General features: G+C 34.8%; 1 protein-coding gene across 1 annotated transcript in view; it reads left to right on the top strand.

The window, feature by feature from the left end:
• The window catches only part of LOC150096148 (ribosomal biogenesis protein LAS1L-like), a 266,535-nt gene that overhangs the window by 33,167 nt on the left and 212,183 nt on the right, over positions 1 to 21,185 (top strand). Inside the window, exon 3 of the mRNA XM_090409522.1 lies at positions 11,622 to 11,765. Coding sequence (XP_090265648.1) covers positions 11,622 to 11,765 — 144 coding nt within the window. The remainder of the gene's footprint in view (positions 1 to 11,621; positions 11,766 to 21,185) is intronic.

The raw sequence follows: 21,185 nt of genomic DNA, 5'->3' as shown, positions 1-21,185 counted from the left end.
AAAAGGGTCTTACAAGATTTCAATTTATGGAAGGTGGGGAAAGGACAAGAGGGCATCATTGGAAACTAAGAATGAATGCCTCTAAGAAGAGGGTGAGGGCTAGAGTTTTCTCTCATAGGGTGGTGTGCTATTGGAATGGATTGCTCTTGAATGTTGTGAGTGCAAGCAGTGTGAATGAATTCAAGAATACGTATGATTGCAAAAGAGCAGTGCACAACTGCTCAGATTAGCACAAGACCGCAGTTTGTTCGCCAAGATGGTCGCTGACATTCGATAGAAGATAGCACAATAAGAAGAAGTATGATTGCAAGCAGTGTGAATGAATTCAAGAATATGTATGATTGCACCCGGGGCAGAGCTGACTACTACCGGGTGCGTCCCCAGGTGGCAGATTGGGGAATAGCCTTCAGATATGGAGGCTAGCTGCGATATAAGCAGAGCAATCTGGAGAATAAGCAGCCGTGGACCAACAGCGACTGAGCTATCAGGGCGTGGGGGAGCAGAAGTGGCAACTCTGTCTCACTTAAAACCTCACAAAGCCCAATGACAACTCGGTGACATGGCGAGTAGTGCCGCCATTAAATAAGTACCTGCTGGGATCACTGCCCCTGACATTCGGAAGCAGCATTGTCAGTACTGACACAAGGTTGAAGCCAAATGATGACGGAAAAGCTTGTGATCAGAGATTTGCAGGTGGCAATATGATTATATTGTGTACGTCTGTAATACTGCAGAGCAGAAAGCAAACGGAGAAACTACTGCTCTACCTTATCTCCAGAACAACCACCATGGCGAGCAAACCCTTACAATTGGCCCCAAGTTCCCGGCGTCCCTTAAATGGGACAGGGGTGCAAAGAATCTCTGGGCTCAAAATGGTGTCCACTTTTAAAATTGCAACTTGGAATGTCAGAACTCTGTATGAAGCTGGCAAATTAAGAAATGCCACAAGAGAAATGAAGAGGCTGGGCATCCGGATTTTGGGAATTTGCGAGACAAGATGGCCAGGATCTGGAAAGTGTCAACAAGATAATACAACAATGTATTACTCTGGGAATGATGAGAACAAACATCGACATGGTGTAGCTGTAATAGTAGATGAAGAAATCAATAAATCAGTACTAAATTGGATTCCATTTTCTGAAAGGATAATGCTGTTACAACTTAAGGGAAACCCCGTTAACATAAATATCATCCAAGCTTATGCACCCACAGCTGACAAAAGTGAAGAAGATGTTGAAGAGTTTTATGAACACCTAAAAGAGATTAAAAACCTAACAAAGAAACATGATATAAACATAGTGATGGGTGACTTCAATGCAAAAGTAGGAAGATGGGGAGATGGAGAAATTGTTGGCGGACATGGCTTAGGCAGCAGAAATGACAGAGGAGATCGCCTAGTCCAGTTCTGTCAGGAAGAAGATCTAACAGTAGCAAATACCTGGTTTAAACTTCCACCCAGAAGACTGTACACTTGGAAATCGCCTCAAGATAACCAACATAACATTGTCCGAAATCAAATTGATTATATACCGATAAATTAAAGATTCCACAGTAGTATAAAGAGTGCAAAGACTTAATCTGGAGGAGATATCTCATCAGACCACAATCCCATAGTTGCAGAAGTACGTCTTAGATTAAAATCAGCTAAAAAATCACAAAAGAAGAAAAAGAAAATTGATGTAGAAACACTGAAAGACCCGAACATAAATAAAAATGCCAAGACACAGCTTAACCTGCGATTACAACAGATTAACATAGAAGAAAATAAAAGTGTGGAATCTCTTTGGAATAGCTTAAAGAATGCCATCGTAACAACAAGTATTGAAGAAGTAGGTTATGTGAATAATATAAAACAACAGGAATGGATGACAGATGAGATTCTTTCTCTTATTGATACAAGAAGAATGTACAAAAACAAAGACCTAGCCAGGTATACAGAAACACATAACATCATCAAGAAAAAAATAAAAGCAGCCAAGTAAAATTGGATGAAAAATTTATGTACTGAAATTGAACTGCTTCAGAAGAAACATGATAATTTCAATCTGTATAAGAAAATCAACGAAATTTCCGGAAAACTGAGGAAAAAGCAAATAGTGTCTCTAAGAGACGAAAATGGAAAAATAGTTCTAGAAGAAGAGAATAAAGCACAGATTTGGATAAAATATGTAACAGAACTTTTCAATGATACTAAACAGAAGCCTATAAATATAAAAGATAACATTCAAGGACCAGCAATCATGAAATGCGAAATAGAGAATGCTATACGAACAAGTAAAACAGGAAAAGCCAGTTCACCATCTGGTGAACTGGCTTTTCCTGTTTTACTTGTATTATAAATAGAACCTGGTTCTGTTTATAATAACTTGTATTATAAATAGAACCAGAACTATGAATCTGGTTCTATTAATTAATAGAACCAGATGTTATCTGGTTCTATTAATTTTTACAATTAATAGAACCAGATAACATCAAACTTCTTGAAAAACTATTTAATGAAATATATGAAAGTGATGAATTTCCATCAGATTGGCTCAAATCTACATTTATCACTATCCCAAAGAAACCCAAAGTGAATTCCTGTGGTGACATCCGACTTATTAGTCTAATGAGCCAAACATTAAAAATATTTTTGAAAGTAATTCAGAATCGCATTTATAGAAAGAGTGAAGAAACTCTAAGCGAAACACAATTCGGCTTTCGGAATGGTTTTGGTACTAGAGAGGCCCTTTTCTGTACCCAAATATTGATACAAAAATGCATAGAAAAACAGAAATCTGTCTTTATGTGTTTCATAGATTTTGAAAAAGCATTCGACAAAGTCAGACACACTAACTTAATAGAAGTCCTTCAACAAACAAGGCTAGACGAACAAGACATAAGACTAATAACAAATCTGTATTGGAATCAGTCAGCTACCGTTCAATTAGGCAACATTACCACCAGTGATATTAACATCAAAAGAGGAGTGAGACAAGGATGTGTGCTCTCACCACTCCTGTTCAACATATACGCAGAGGTAATCTTTAAAAAAGCATTGGAAGAATGTCCAGAGGGAATCACAATAAATGGAAAGATTGTTAACAACCTACGATATGCAGATGACACCGTGCTAATTGCAGATAACATTATGGATCTCCAAAAACTCATTGACAGAGTATACATAGAAAGCCAAAGAATGGGAATAAATATAAACATCAACAAGACAAAATACATTATCATCAGCAAACATCCAGCCTCATCAATGAAACTGACACTCAATGGGAAAAATATTGATCAAGTGTCAAGATATAAATATCTTGGTTGTTGGCTTAATGAACGGTAGGATCCAGAAATAGATATAAAGACAAGGATTGAAGTTGCACGGCAGTCCTTCATGAAAATGAGAACACTATTCTGCAATAAAGACCTAAACATGGAAGTCAGATGCCGAATGCTGAAATGTTACGTGTGGTCTATTCTGCTCTATGGAGTTGAAACATGGACATTGAAGGCGACAACCATCAAGAAAATCAAAGCCTTTGAGATGTGGCTATACAGAAGAATGCTAAAGATATCATGGACAGAAAAAATTACCAATGAAGAAGTCTTAAAATCCATTGGCAAAGCTAAACATCTTGTACAAATAATCAAGAAACGAAAAACATCATATCTTGGCCACATCATGACATACAGCAAATACCAACTTCTACAAACTATTTTGGTAGGAAGAATTGATGGCAAAGGAACTAGAGGAAGAAAAAGAATATCATGGTTTGACAACATCAAGACGTGGACAGGAAAGAGCAGTGCACAACTGCTCAGATTAGCACAAGACCGCAGTTTGTTCGCCAAGATGGTCGCTGACCTTCGATAGAAGATAGCACAATAAGAAGTATGATTGCATGTAGTATGTGGCCTCCCTCAATGAGTTTCTCTTAATAATAATATGTCCTGCTGCATGTTTAGAAGTTTTCAAAGTTGATTTTGTGCCACAGCAGATGTTAAAAATGTTGTTGCTATAAGTTTCCCTTGCTATGTATACACCCAACATTCTTGAACACGATGATTCAATAACATACTGGTTCTGTAACGTAGCACTTTTTCATGATGAGCATTTCTTGATAATTCTGGTAAAGACATTTTTAATGTCATTATGAAGGTGGAAAGTGATTGAAGGATGAATCCTAATGTCTCATGGTCTTAAATATAAAGAGAAATAGATGACTAGCCTGTTATTAATAGCTTTATGAAGAGAAGGAAGAAGCCACTATTCACTCAACTCTTGACAATTTCATACATAAATTGAATGGCTGAATACATTTTTTCTATTTTCTTATACTATTTATACTTTATTATATTACTTTGCATTAATACAAGATGAATGCTGAAAGTAAGGTTCACTCAGAATTTACCACCAAATAAGATATGGAAGAGGGGTTATGCATATAGGTAGCACAGAATGACATTAGCTAGCTGTTGATCATTTTACTTTCGTTACATTATCATTTGTATTATAAATTCTTCTATGAAGAATTTATAATGAGTTTGCTGTTTTAAGGATACTTGTGACATAAGACTGAATGATATATGCACGTAAACACAAGAAAGATATTTAATTAACCAAATATTTCGGTCTGGAAATAGCAGACCATCCTCAGTGGTATTACAAGAACAGTTTTAAAAAAATACAAGCTAGAATACTAACAATAGATCGTTAAAAATAGAACATGGCGCGTGATGTTATATCACTAAGTATTAAGTATAAAACGGAATATTTTGAAGTAGAGACATGATTGGGGGGAAAAAAAAAAATTAATGAGTTGAGTAATCTTGATTAGACTTTCCCAGAATTTTGATATAGATATACAGTCATTACGATTCAGGTTGAGACGATGGCGCAAGGCCTCCATGCTATCCTTGAACAAACATTCAAACCTATAACGGGATCTATGTAAGAGGTGAGTCCTGGACCAAAAGATGCTGTGGACAGTTTCAATACTGTGTTGAGCCAATCCAGACTTTTCAGGTTTGTTGTGAAGAATGGAGGATTGATGTTCTTGGATTCTATTTTCAAGAGAACGTCCAGTCTGTCCAAAATTGGATAGATCACAGTTGAACGGAATTTGATAAACTCCAGGAAGAGATAAAGTTGAGCGTTTGTCTTTAAGGGAAGGAAAATGAGAAGACAATTTGTAATAGGTGAATACATAGTTGTTAAATCATATTTCTTTAAAATTCTTGCGATAGGTTCTGAAATTCCGAAGATATAAGGAATAGGCACTCGACGTATTGAAATTTTGTTGTTTTGTGAAGGATTATAAGAATTGAGAAGATGTTGAGTACTTTTTTTAGAAAAGCCATTGAGTTTCATTTGTTGTTGGATAGTAGAAAGTTCTTTCTGTAGATAATCAAAAGTAGAACAATTAGTTTTGGCTCTTCTGATGAGGCATTTTATAATTCCTGTTTTTTGACATGGATGATGGGCTGATTCTTAGAATATAACGACCTGTGAATGTTGGTTTGCTGTATACTGTAGTTGTAAGAATATTTGAAGGTGACCGGATGAGGAGAACATCTAAAAAAGATAACTGGTTGTTTTCTTCTATTTCCGTAGTAAACTTTATACGATGATGCAAGGAATTAATACTGTTTAAAAATGAATTTAAAATTAAGGGATCTGCACTATGAATTGTTGGAGCATCCACTCTATTCTCCAGATTTGGCTCCCTCTGACTTCTCTCTCTTCCCTAAGCTCTTAAACTCTTCCTCGCTGGTCAGTGTTTTTATTTGAATCAAGAGGTCATTGCAGCTGTAGAGGGGGTATTTTGCAGATCTTACTGAGAACCACTACAAGGAGGGACGGGATAATGGCCCTCGAGTATCGCTGGAATAAATGTATTAGTCTTAAGGGAGATTATGTTGAAAAATAAAAATAATTTTGAAATTATAAATCTGTTTTTTCGTTGTTAGGCTGAGAACTTTTCAGACCACCCTTATAAGTATTTGTAGATCTCGAAAAGGCATATGACACAGTGTCATCTTTAAATTTTTCAGGAAATGACAACATACACTAAAATATTAATTAAAAAACTTTTATCAGTACCTTCCAATATTTCTGCAATGTTACATTGCCATCTTCTGTGAACATAAAATTATGATATGTGCATGCAGACACTAACAATGAGCAAATGAGGTGCACATAATGAGGTGCCTGCATGTACATATCATAGTTTTATGTTCTCAGAAGATGGCAATGTAACATTGCTGAAATATTGAAAAAAAAAATTTATTTTGAAATTATAAATCTGTTTTTTTTTTTTTCATTATTAGGCCGAGAACTTTTCAGACCACCCTTGTAAGTATTTGTAGATCTCGAAAAGGCATATGACAAGGTGACTAAATTTTTCAGGAAATGACAACATACACTAAAATATTAATTAAAAAACTTTTATCAGTACCTTTCAATATTTCTGCAATGTTACATTGCCATCTTCTGGGAACATACAATTATGATGTGTGCATACAGGCACTGACAATGAGCAAATGACGTGCACATAATGAGGCACCTGCATGCACATATCATAGTTTTATGTTCCCAGAAGATGGCAATGTAACATTGCTGAAATATTGGAAGGTATTGATTAAAGTTTTTTAATTGATATTTTAGTATACGTTGTCATTATACTGAAAAATTTAAAGTCATGTGTAACCAACATATAAGTTTATCTACAAGAAAAACATATGACAAAGTGTGAAGAGAAAAGTTGTTTAATGCACTATAATTATATGGTGTAAATGAAATGTTATATTGAGCTATAAGTCAGCACTTAGAATTGAAGGAGATAAATGATTAAATGAATATGGTTTGTTTTAAAAAAATCAGATATAAGACAATGATGCTCACCATCTCCACTGTTATTCATCACCTTATGAAGGAAAAACATTCAACTTGATATCAAAATTTTACATGTTAAACTTGGTTATTTTTTATGGAAATGATGTCATAGTCTTAAATAAATACAGTACAAGTCTGTAGAATTTCTTGATTAAATTGAATAATTGATGTAATAAATTTAGCTTGAAAATCTGCAATAAAAAGACAAAGACTATGAAAATAGGCAAAGTCAATCGGTGGCCGCCAGACCCAGAAGAGATACCAAGGTTGCAGTAATGCAGAAGTTATATATTTCCCATATACAAGTAATCAAAAGCTGTCCCACTTTATTAATAAAATATTCTGGATTTGTGCTTTGCATTATGGGATGACTTACTTGACTTATTGCTCTTTACACCTATAAGGTGCATGAGGCCACGAGTTTAGCATGCCATCCTCTTCGGTCCAGTGCTGCTTCTCTTGCTTTCCTCTAGCTCGACCATCCTAGTTTGTTTTGTTCTTGGATTACCATCCGGCGGCATGTCATTTTGGGTCTTCTCTCTCTTTTACCATCAGATGTCCATGTCAATGCTATTCTTGTGTGTTTTGATGTTGGCATTCTCAATACATGGCCTATCCATGTCCATCTGTGTTTCTTTAACTCTGTTATAATGGGTTTGGTTTTGTTATAAATTTCAATATTTGAGATTTTATTTGGCCGGTAAATTTTGAGAATTCTGCGAAGACATTTTGTTTAGAAGGCATCTATTTTATTTTCTTATTGTTTGGTTAATTTCCATGATTCACTTCCATAAAGTAATACAAATTTAACAGTTGAGTTAAAAATTTGCACCTTTAAGCTTGTTTTTATATTGGATGATTTCCAAATTTTCTGTATAGTTTTAAATGCATAGCAAGATTTATTTATTTGTATTGCAATGTCTTTGTTGGTACCACTTTCCATGTTGACAGTTGCTCCGAGGTAATTAAAAGTGTTTGTCACTTCTACTTGATTTCCATTTATAAAGATTGGGTCATTCTTTTTACTGTTGATTTTTAATATTTTGGTTTTCTTCTCATTGATGTGTAAGCCTTTTGTTTAGTGGTTTCCTCTAACTTTGCTGTCTTAATTTTCATGTCTTCAAATCTAGATGTTAGTAGTACAATGTCATCAGCATAGTCCAAATCTTCTAATGTGGTGTCAATGTTCCATCTTATTCCAGTTTTCAGGTTATGCCACATTATCCAATCTATGACAATGATGAAAAGTGTCCCAGAAATGACACAGCCTTGCTTAACACCAGTTTTGATGTAAAAACTTTTGGAAGCTGTTTCCATTTCATAGAATTTGTCCTTTGCTTCCATCATACAAATCTTTTATAATATTTATTATTTTGTCAGGAAATCCCATAAATTTTCAGGATTTTCCATAGACATTCTCTTGTCTGTGCTGAAGAAAGGTTTGGCAAAATCAATAAAACTGAGATACATTGTTGAATACAAAATAGTTGAATTTAGTTCAACAGTCTGTTCAATTATGTTTCTAAGAATAAAAATTTGATTCATTGTGCTTCTTCCATTTCTAAAGGTTGTTTAAACAAGCAGTTGTTCTATTCTCAGAATTTTCTCAATACTATTTTTTATTCTGCTTATTATGATTCTAGTGAAGATCTTTGATGGTACTGAATAGGCTGAGGCCTCTTCAATTGGTGCATTCTGTAATGTAAGATCACCTTTTTTTTTTGGAATTTTGACTATTTGTGATTCTTTCCAGGTACTCGGAACCTTCTCAGATACGTATGATATTTAACAGTTTATACAGTATAGTTGCTGATGTTTTTAGGTCAGCTTTGAGCAGTTCAGCACTAATGTTATCATTTCCACTTGCTTTTCTATTCTTTCGGATCTTGATTGCTTCCATGATTTCTTGTTGCACTGTGATCTCCCATGCTTACATGAAATTTGAATTGATTTGGCATCTCTTCGAAAGGGGATTCGATATTTGGATTTATAGAGTCATGTTTAACATTTAATAATTCTTCAAAGTACTCTTTCCATCTTTGTTGGACTAGCTCTTGTGTTAGTTGACCATTTTTATCTTTATCCCCACATTCATTCATCTGATAGGTTCCTCCAAGTTGTTTTATAATTTTATAAACTTCTCCAAGATTTCCAGTATCATTCACTCTCTGAGCATCCTCAGCCAACATCTGATAGTAGTTTCTCTTGTCAATTCTGGTGGAGCGCTTTACCATCTTATGTACTTCTTGGTATTGCTTCTGATATTCTCCACGTAATCGTTCTGATTTGCAGTTGTTTATTTTCTCTTTTATCTTCTTTCTTTCTTCAATTAGCTTTAATGCCTCCTGTAATCCATTCTTTGTGCGACTTCCCACTTGTCACTCCTAAAATATCTTCTGCAGTTTTATTGAAGGCTTCTTTAAACTCTTTCCAGTTGGCTTCAATCTTATTTTCCTCATCATTTTCATTTGTTTCTTCCAAAACTGAGAATCTATTCTTCATTTCATTGGTAATTTTCTCTTTTATTTTATTTTCCTTCAGTTTATCAATGTTATATTTAATTTTCTTATTCTTTTTTAGTTTTGAATTTCTTTCTAGCTTTAATTTAACTATTGCAGTTAGCAGAAAATGGTCTGAAGCTGCATCAGTTTCTCTTTTAACCCTTACATCTTGTAACGTTCTCTTGAAAATATTACATATAACAATGTGATCGATCTGGTTTTTGGTTTTTCCATCGGGAGAGATCCATGTTAGTTTGTGAATTTCCTTATGATATTACCTCCAATAATGAGGTTATTTACTTCATAGAAGGATGTAAAAAGTTCTCCATTTTCATTTTGCTCACCACTCGCTTCATTTCCTATAGCACGTTCATCCTCCATCTTTCTTTTCCCTACTTTAGCATTCATTTCTCCCATCAAAATTAACAAGTCGTATTTAGGGACTTTATCAATCATTTTTTGGAGTTGTTCATAGAATTGTGCTTTCTTCATTTCTTCAGCATCATTTGCGGGTGCATATACTTGTACGATGGTCAATTTCATGAACCTGGAGAAAAACTCTAGCTTTAATTATTCGGTTATTATTGGGTTCCATTCCATCAAACTTTTCCTTGCTTTCTCACTTACAATCACTACAACTCCTTTCTCATGTCTTTCATCATCTCCTGAATACAATATGCAATATTTGTCGGTTGTTCTTATCTCACCAAAACCTGTCCACCTTGTTTCAGCAATTCAGAAGATATCAAGACCGTATTTACTCATCTCGTTGACTATCTGCCTAGTTTTTCCAATTTGGTACATTGTGCGAACGTTCCGTGTTCCAATTTTATGTTTAATTTTCCTGAAGTTGATCACTTACAGATGAAGTGATCGACTTCATCTGTAAGTGAGGTTCCATGAGGCTTTGCCCCACTTGCATCATAGATGTTGGCTCCCCTCTAAAGTCCTGTAACTATTCATCTGTTTGGGAGACCACAGGTCGTAGCACTCTGCTCCAAGGGATTTCTTGCTTCACTCGTGGTTTCTGTAATCATGTTTTTTTTTTTATGAGGATGGGTGATTAGCCCGTTGCTCAATCTTCCTATTTTAACCGGCATAAGGACGAGCATATGCTCGACCTATGGCAGAGTTGCATTATGGGATACTAAGGCAATTAATGGGAAGTCATTAGCCACTATATACGACTAGCCTAGTCATGAAGATGCTTCGCGTACAGTTTACATTTATATAAAGGATTAAGCAAGAAATATAATTTCTTGGCAAGTTTAATTTAATTAAATGTAAGGTTTTGAGCTTTGGGATCCACAGATAAGATGCTTCATACTTGTTGGAGTTAGTTTTACTAGAAAGAGAGGAAGCAAGGGATCTTGGGGTGATTGTAGATACAAATTTGTAGCACAAAGGGGTTGTGAAAACATTTTGGAGAATTTCTGAAATATTCAGGAGGACATAGACTACGAGAGATAAAAATGTGGTGGTCCCATTGTATAAAGCTTCAATCAGACATCTGGATTTCTGTGTTCAGATCTGGTCATCAGGATTTGAAGGGGAATAAAGCAAGCTTGATGCAGAGACAGATAACAAAAAAGATATCAGGACTGTACAATGTTGACTATGAGGATAGACTGAGAGCATGCAGACTGCAGAGTTTGGCAAATAGAAGACAAAGAGGAGATATGATTTCAAGTTGCTGATAAGTTATTATTGCATTAACCCTGAAGAGTTTTTTCATATGGTAGAATGCACGGAAGGAACAAGGAAAATGAGACATCCCTGGAAGTTACAAAAGGAAATATTGAGTAAAAGGGTAAGAAGTAAGTTTTTTGCAAGGAGAGTGGTAGGAGCATGGAATACATTGCCTGAGAGGGTGGAGTGGTGAAAGTACAGTGGATGAGTTTAAGAATTATTATGATAGACTTTGCATTGACCTCCCATGATGAGTCTTGAGACTCCACCAAGAAGATGATAATAATAATAATAATAATATCTTTTGTATTCATCATCTTTATCTTTTAGAAAGTGGACTGCAGAGCTTGTAAAACTAGTCAGTATAAATAAATTAATGTTGTACCATGAATATACTGTGCAATCCTGAATAAAAAATGACCACAAAATTGTTTGTAGATAACTTTAAACCTAATTTTGTAAATTTATATAGTAAAAAAAGAACAAAAGTATACTGATAGCAAAACACATTTCATATTCTGTAATACATTCAAGCTAATATGATTATATTACAGGGCTTATCCTTCACTTGATATAGGCATTGAAGCCACCGGTTCTATTGTGAGGGCGATGATTATGGACCAACAGTGTGGTACTGATCCCCAGCATCACTGTGATGCTGAGGATGTACGTTTGATTTATTCAATGGCACTGGTTCGGTAAGTAGTAAAATTTTTATCTTAGTGCTTTAAGAATATAATTGCTTAAAAAAAAGTTGCACAAAATGTTTTGTGAAAATGAAAACTGCAGGCAATTAGTGGTATGAAAGATTCATAATTTACATCACTAATTACCTGTAGTTTTCACTTTCACAAAGCATTTTATCCAGCTCTTTTTTGTAGTATTATGTGAGATGGCTGGATTACTAACCATCCTATAATTTTAAGATTAGCAGTTGTTAAATTGAATTACTGACTAATTATGTGCAGTTTTCTCATTAGGTTTGACAAATTTGCATTAACATCAACACTGCTAAATGAAACCAGCAGTATCAGCATGGTGGTAGAAAACTCCCAACAGGATTGCATTCAGGAATACATACCATACTTGAAGTAAAAAAAAAGTAATCAGAAACCTGAAATGTGGAAAGGCAGATGGAGTAGGTGAAATTCAACCAGAAATGCTCAAATGTGGAGGTATGGAAGTTTTACAGTGGCTACATTGTATAATTCAGAAGGTTTGGTCAGAGGGTCGAATTCCGGATGATTTGAGTAGAACCATTTATAGAACCTCATAGTACCATCTATAAAAAAGGATAATAAAATAGAATGTGAGAATTACAGATGTATTTCCCTACTGAGCATTCCTGGAAAGATTTATGTAAGTATGCTATACTCGAGAAATGACTAAATAAAATTGTGGAAGTGAAGCTTGGTGAAGTGTAAGCTGGATTCAGGCCAAATTGAAGTTGTAAGGATCAGATTTTCACTTTAAGACAAATAGTAGAGAAATCTTGGGAATATGACAAGGATTTGTATTTAAGTTTTGTTGATCTGAAAAAGCCATATGAGAAGGGATCAAGAGGGAATGCTCTTCAAAACACTATAGTTATATGGTGTAAATGGTACATTATATCAAGCAGTACATGACTATTTCAGCTGTATGTCAGTAGTTAGAATTGAAAGAGGTACAGGAAGTATGGTTTGATATTACATCAGGTGTGCGGCAAGGATGCATGTTATCTCCGCTGTTAGTGATTATTTATATGAATCACATTATGGATGAAAGTGGTATTAAATCTATTATCAAAATTGGCAATCTTAATCTTAGCTCTTTACTTTATGCAGATGATGTTATACTTCTGAATAAATCCAGCACAAGTCTGCAGGATTCCTTGACTAAATTGAATAACTGATGTAGTCAAAAGCATATAGTCACATTCATAAAAATTTTCCTTAAGCTCTAATCATTTCTCATATATGCTTGCATTTAATACTTTACTCAACTTAACAATAATCTGGCTTAGGCCCTGCAATTAATCCTTTCTAATCTTACATATGTTCACTCTGTTTGTGCAAGACCTTTGGTTTTAACCTGTCCACTATAACAGGTTACCAACTCCCACACTGTGTAATTTAGAGAAATTTATTTGTTTTACAACTGCACCACTCTAAATTATGTATACAGCATGAGAATTTAGGTTTGAACATATATAAGATCTGATTCTTAACATACTCAATTTCTTAAAAGCTAGTCGTGGCAATTCTTACTTTGATCAGGCTCGCAGGTTCGATATTTATTTGGAAACAGTGCATTGGCTAATAGATCAGGCAAGAGATTTATACTAAAAAAACATGTTTATTTTAAGCTAAGTCAATTGTATAGTGCATTTAGACAAATATCAAATAAAAGTTCAATTCAATTGAAATCATTCAATCTTATGAGATTGAAAAACATAACATACTACTGTTTCTAGATACACTTGTCACACGTCTTCCCTCAGGCAATCTTTCCTTCACTGTATACCGGAAACCAACACATACTGGCCAATATATACACATAAACTCCTACCACCACCACCCAACACAAAAACTAGGTGTCATCAATACCCTAAAAAACAGGTCTCTGAAGATCTGCTCCAGTGAACAGGCACTGAAAAATGAATTTAAAGTGATCAGTAATACTTTTCAAAAAAATGGATACGGCCAAAACACTATTAACAAAATTCTCTGCAAGACCTCAATAAAAAACAAAGACAAACTACAGTAAAACTATAACCATTCCCTACATTAAAGGGACATCAGACAAAATAAAGAGAGTACTACAAAAATACAACCTCAAGGCCACCTATAAACCTCCTGCAAAATTAAAATGCCTACTCAACTCATCCAAAGACCCTCTCCCTCTGCTGGCCCATCCTGGAGTATGCCATATTTACTGCACCTGTAACATACCATACATAGGAGAAACAAGATGCACAATTCCGATCAGACAAAAAGAACATAAACAACACATCAAATATAATAATTATGGTGAAGCTGGCCTTTCTGATCATGCTCTGAACACCTTACATAGAATTGGCTGGAAAAGCACTAGTTGTTTACATCACATCAAAACATGGTATGAACGCAAATTTAAGGAAGCTTGTGAGATCATTATCAACCACCCCAATCTAAACAATAATGATGGTCTAAAAATCCCATACATATGGAAGGCATATATTTGTCCCACGAATCCTTCCTCTCTAAGAACAGCTATAAACAGGACTCTAGAAAATCCAGGATCCTAAATCCATAATAAAAACTTTAATAATGAAAAATAGGACATCACTGTTAAGGAAGAAAAAAAAAAAAATCTATAAGAAAGTTTATTCATGTTGTAATCTATAAATATTTTTTTTTTTATTATTTAATCAAAAATAACAATTGTAATAATAGAAATAGGACATCACTGTTACTGGAAGGAAAACCATCTATAAGCAAGTTCATGTAATCAAAAATTAAATTAGCTTGATGTATTTTTTTTTTTTTTTTCACTAGAGGTCATGCCAGTGAGTAGCATGTGATCAAATCATTGTTTCTCTAGCTTACGGTTTGAAATGTAACGCAGCTTGTCTTGTATATTTATTTATGCTCCAGATGATGATCTTGATATGAAGATCGAAATGTCGGGATAATAAAAAAAAGTGATTCTAACACGGTTGTAGAATCCATAATTTCAAAAATGGATCACTATCAACAATAACATGGTCAATGAGACTTTTCTCATTCCTTGCCTTTTTCTCCATGTGAATTTGTGCACATTTTTATGTTGGTACATTGTGTTAGTAATAACCAGTCCATGCCCTGAGCAGAAATCCAACAGGTATTTGCCATTATTATTAGCTTTGTATGTTTGACAATCATTTCCTTCTATGCTATTTAGATCCCCTTCAAGGACCAACTTTTCCTTTTTCATTGTGTCAGTTGCTTTCTCTAAAGCCTCAAAAAATTCCTCCACTTCTACCTTAGTAGAACCATCTGTGGGACCATAGGCACAAATAAGTCTCATTGTCCAGTTCCCCATTCTGACATTTGCAAAAATCACTCTACTTGAAATTGCCTGCCATTCAAGAAGATTAGCCTCGTATTTAGTGTTGAATACTATGGCTGCTGCTCCTTTTCCTTGATTGTCATTGCCTGAATATAACATTTTGTATTTATTACTCAGAAAGATCTCACCAGTTTTTGTCTTTTTTGTTTCAGTTTTCTGCATTCCTTTAAAGGCTATGTGGAGGTCTCCTCTCAGTTATGCAGCTTTGACCCTTAAGCACCCCATCATATTTCTTGTATAGCAGTAATATTTTTAATAGTACATAACGGTATAATAGTTTAACAGTCTGAAGACTCATCTGGGAGAGCACCTGCTCTAAAACTATCCATCTCCACCACTCAATCCACCAACACCATCTACCGCCGACCACCACCACCACCACCACTAGTATTTTCACAGATAATCACAAACATCCATGCCCACTGCGGGATTCGAACCTGCAGCTATTTTGGCTGCAGAGTAGCTACACTAACCACTCAGCCAACCAGGCCGGCGAATCAAATGAAGATTGATAAAGATTGTATAGCAATTTTTTCTTAGTAGTGTGCAGAGCATTATTGATTCGCATTACATATATTACACTTCTATTTCCTACATTGAAATAATTTTCAATGTAGGAAAATTATTTATGCTGGATATGGCATGTATACAAGCTATACCCAGCTTTAATATAAGCCATAGTTTTGCTGATAGCAGTGTGTGCTCACTACTCTATTTTATTTGCCAAACCTTGCATCGCACAAATGAATAAAACTTCAGAATATCTTCTTCTGTAGTATTCCGTTGCAATCTCTAAACATTCTTAATTTACTGATAACTTATCGGTGCTAACAAAACTCAGTCCAGTTTTATTTCTTCCAAAAAAAAGCGTTTTTCTTCCTCCTCTTCAGTCATACTATTGACAATGCACAAACCTCACATAACAAGATTTTTCTTAATATAATTGCAGTATAACCTACAATCTTTCTTGATATATTACACTGTTTATCTCCTCAGCATCCAAGAAATTAGATTTTCTCTTTTACTACAGTCAGGAACACACATTTTTACCTTCTTCTGAACAACTATTAACTACACAAATCCATTCAGCCATTGCATTAGGTCTTACAGAGTGGTATTCCAAAGAACTCTCTCTATAAATACTTGATTAGAAAAGAGCAGCCAGTTGATTAATGACCCATCTGTCACTAATTCACTACACTTTCTCTCATGTAGACATTTAGTTTCTGCTGCTTGGTCTTTTAGATAGTTCTGTTCATGAGAAATGTCATTGATAATTCTTGTATTGTCTTCAAAATCTGTCAACATGTGCAACAGTTGTTGAAAAACTCTTTCATAATTCACTTCTAAACAGAACATTTTTTTTCTTCTCTTTGTGAATTTCTTTAATTGCTATCCTTTAGAATAGTATTTTCTCAAGTGTATAATCAGCATGTTTTCAAATCCAGTTCTCTCCTTTCTCTTCATCCTTCTCTCATCCATGTTACTAATGTATTACAGGATGAAAAAAAAAATGCAACATTTAGCACTGAAAATTGGCAGTATTAAACTATATATTTTGAATCTATATCTGTATTCTGAAAAGTTTTTTCCACCTGAATCCTGTGATCTGAAATAGTGGCATGGTTTACATTCCAGAGCAGTTGTAGTATAGATATTGGATATATTTTCTGTTTTCCCTCTAGACTGATGTTCATTGTATTTTCTATGTTCATCTAGATCAGTGATTTTCAACCTTTTCCATAATACGGCACACCTAGAGTAATTATTAAAATTCTGCAGCACACTAAAAATATATTCTTTTAATTTTTTGATGATCTGGCAAAAATAGGCATAATTTTGATTGATTTAATCACACAAGACCAGACACTAATAAATAAATGCGCAAATTTTGACATTATTTCTTTCAATTAATTTGTTTTCATAAATCTCACAGTACACCTGAAGACCTGTCATGGTACACCAGTTGAAAATCGCTGGTCTAGATTGATACTGGCAGTCTTCCAGTTTGGTTAAAATATGCAGAGGCAAGGAATAAACACTAGGATGATCAAATGGAGACTATCTTTTGGTGAGCAGATAAGAGAAATTAATTTTTGACAATATAGATATTATTTCTGGAAAAATTCTTATGTTACTCCTCTAAACTATTATTTTTATGGCTAATATAGCCTACTTTCATTTAGGAGTGCCCTTTTTTGACAATGTCATTGCCTCTTTACTCATATCTTGGGCATTACTGATGTTTTATAAAACTAATATATCAAGAATAATATAGGAGGAAAATTCTGACATACCTTTTTTTAGATGTTGTTGGCTGTCTCCTTATCCTGGAGATATGCATTCATCTGCTGTTAAAGGAAAGGGGGTTTGGGAAAGTGTGGGGGAATTATTTGAAAAATCCCAGGTTTTTGATATGTATAATATTATTATTATTATTAAGGGTGGATAGAGAGCATTTGGGGGTGGGAGAGAAGGATCTGAAACTAGAAATTATTTTTTGGGAAAGAGGAAGGATTGATGGGACTTACTCCCACCCCTGACTTTTTTCCATCAATCCTTCCTTCTCTCACCCTTCCCTCCCCAATGCTCTCTACTCACCATTAATAATAATAATAATATACATATCAAAAACCTGGGATTTTTCAAATAATCCCCCCACTTTCCCAAACCCCCTTCCTTTAACAGCTTAACAGAATATGAATGCATATCTCTGGGATAAGGAGACAGCTAACAACATCCAAAAAAAAGGTATATTTGAATTTTCATCCTATATTATTCTTCATATATATATATATGTTTTATAACATCAGTAATGCCCTAAGATTTGAGTAAAGAGCCAATGACATTGTCAAAAAAAAAGGGGGCACTCCTGAATGAAAGTAGGCTGGCTATATTAGCAATAAAAATAATTTTTGGTAATATTTGAATATTAAGTTTTCTGTGAACATGTAAAATTTTTTCTAAGGTGCTTCAGATGTAATGGAAGACTTTTTTTCCCCTTTTTTGGAAGCCTATTGAAACTAGTTAATTCGTACACATCATTTCACACTGCCACTGCCCCCCTCCTACAATAGGTTGTTATTTAAACTTACCATTGGTTTGATAACAATGTAGAATATACATATCAGTAATTCAGCAGAGTATTGTGGGGCTATTGAAAAAGCTTAGAAATGGAAAAAAATAATAATATAACAGGAATCAGTGATAAAGGTGAACATGTAAACTGATGATGAAGATACTCTGGATGTCTGGAGTAATTACTTTGAAAGATTATTGAATGACATAAGCAGTGACTGAATAGTAGTAGAAAATATTCTAGTGGAATGCTATTATGGATGTATATCAGTACTTGAGGCAGAAAAAGCTACTCAGAAACCAAACCTGAAATATGGCAAGATAGCTAGAGTAGATAGCATTCAGCCTAAACTGCTCAAATATTGAGTTATGAAGGTTTTACAGTAACTATGCTGCATAATTCAGAACTTGAGAATTATAGAGGAATTATCTTACTTAGTGTGCCAGGTAAGATTTATATATGCATACTTCAGAAGAGGGCAAGAATAATTCTTCATTGTTATTGTGGAACTGAACTTCATCTTCCCTATATGTACCTTCAAGGGTACATATAGGGAAGATGAAGTTCAGTCCATAATAATAGCACTACATGATTTCTTTCTTCTTTCTCTCCCGTAGTCCTAAATGGACCATTGGGTCACTCATGGCTGGTAGGTGATATTCTTTGTTAGCCTCCTCCAATCATCTCGGTCTCTTGTTCTTGATGTCAGTTGAGAAAGGGAGGAATTTGTCCATTTTTTGATGTTATCAGTCCATTTTAATTGAGGTCAGCCCCTAACCCTTGATCCCAGAACGATTCTTTCTAGTGCTTGCTTTGGAATGCAAACTTTTCAGACTTCCTGGACTGAAAAGTCTCTTCCTTGACCATAGATAGCAGCACTATCAGCAAGAGGATTTTTTTTTCTAAGTTCGTACATCTGTCATAAGCATCTATGTGAAATTGCAAGTCATTCTATCAAGTAGTATGTTTTATACAGCTGTCTGAAGCAAAAGTGTTGTCTGTATCCCTTGAAATGGATAAAATTGAGTATGCGCGGTTATAAAATTCTTTGTAAAAGAAGGTTTAACACCAAAAGAAATTCATTAGAAGTTCATAAAAGTTTATGGGCACTCTTCTCCTTCGTTTTCGACAATTAAGAAATGGGCTGCCAAGTTTAAATGTGGCCATACCAGCCTTTAAGATGATCCACGTGAAGGACGTCCAAAAGTGTAACAACACCAGAAATCATTGATCAAGTGCATGATATGGTATCAAATGACTGGCAAGTCAAAGTGAGTGTAATTGCTGAGCTATAGGCATTTCAAAAGAACGTGTAGGATATATTTTGCATGAAGAATTGCAAATGAAAAAGCTTTGCACAAGATGGGTGCCACGCTTGCTCACAGCAGATCAAAAACACACTCGTATGAAAATCTCTGAACAGTGCTTGGAGCATTTTAACAAGAATAAAACTGATTTTGTGCATCAATTTATTACTATAGATGAGACTTGGATTCACCATTACACACCAGAATCCAAACAGCACTCAAAACAGTGGACAGAAGCTGGTTGTTCAGTACCAAAGAAGAAAAAGTCGGTTCCATCAGCAGGAAAGGTCATGGCATCGGTGTTTTGGAATGCTAAAGGCATTTTGTTTATTAATTATTTTGAAAAGGCTAAAACAATAACCGAGGAATATTATTCCAATCTTTTAATCGGACTAGACAAAAAAATTCATGAGAAAAGACCTGCTTTGCAGAAGAAAAAATCATCTTTCATCAGAAAAATGCACCTGCCCACAAAGGTGTTTTGGCAATAAGAAAATTAAGGGATCTGCACTATGAATTGTTGGAACATCCACCCTATTCCCCAGATTTGGCTCCCTTTTCTGTCTCTTCCCAAAACTAAAACTCTTCCTCGCTGGTCAGCGTTTTCTTCAAATCAAGAGGTGATTGCAGCTGTAGCGGGATATTTTGCAGATCTTACTGAGAACCAGTACAGGAATGGGATAATGGCACTGGAGCATCGCTGAAATAAATGTATTAGTCTTAAGGGAGATTATGTTGAAAAATAAAAATAATTTTGAAATTATAAATCCGTTTTTTCATTGTTAGGCTGAGAACTTTTCAGATCACCCTCGTATTTGGTTCAATTTTAACTGCTGACTTACAACTTGAATATTGACTATTTATTGCATTGTATAATGTTCCCTTTACCCCATATAACTGTAGCATTTTTGAAAAACTTTTCTCTCTGGCCCCATGTTGTATTTCTTTTTCAGATATACAAAACTTATGTACAGATCCTTGTTGTATTCCAATGATTTCTCAACTATTTGTCTTAAAGTAAAAATCTGATCTTGACAAACTCTGGTTTGGCCTGAAACCAGACCAAACTCTGGTTTGACTTGTTCTTCTCCTAGTTTTTATTTCACAATCTTTCTCAACCTCTTTTCAAGTATGCTTGCATAAATTTTACCTGCAACACTTAGCAGAGAAATTTCTCTGTAATTCTTGTATTCAGCTTTATTTCCTTTTTTATGATGAGTACTATGAGATCTCTACTCCAAGCATGAGGAATTTGACCATCTCACCAGTTCCTCTGAATTATGCACTGTAGCCACTGCAAAACTTTTATGCCTCTACATTTCTGGTTAAATATATTTTTATCCAGTTGGGGAGAGTGATCGTGTTACTCTTCCCCAACTCTTCTGGGAAGTTGCCAAATGTGATTATGAGAAACTCAGGAGTCATCTCGGAACAGTGCCATGGCTTGAGAAGCTACAAGGAAATAATGTCAGTATTGCATTTCAAGTGGTCAGAAATTGCTTAAGAGTAGCAGTATCAGACTGCATACCTATGATCAGGAGGATAAACCAAGTTGGAATTAAGATTACTCAGGGTTAACAAGGGATATAAAGCAAGAGCTGCAAAAAAAGAAAAGAAAACATTGTGGAGGAAATGTAATAAAAATGATCAGCATACTCATG

The sequence above is a fragment of the Typopeltis vanoorti genome, chromosome 19 (genome assembly GCF_054136105.1).
Source record: "Typopeltis vanoorti isolate ZY-2024b chromosome 19, IOZ_Tvanoo_1.0, whole genome shotgun sequence".
NCBI lineage: Eukaryota > Metazoa > Arthropoda > Arachnida > Uropygi > Thelyphonidae > Typopeltis > Typopeltis vanoorti.
The sequence above is the reverse complement of the archived record's forward strand: the minus strand, read 5'-3'. Positions and strand labels throughout refer to the sequence as shown.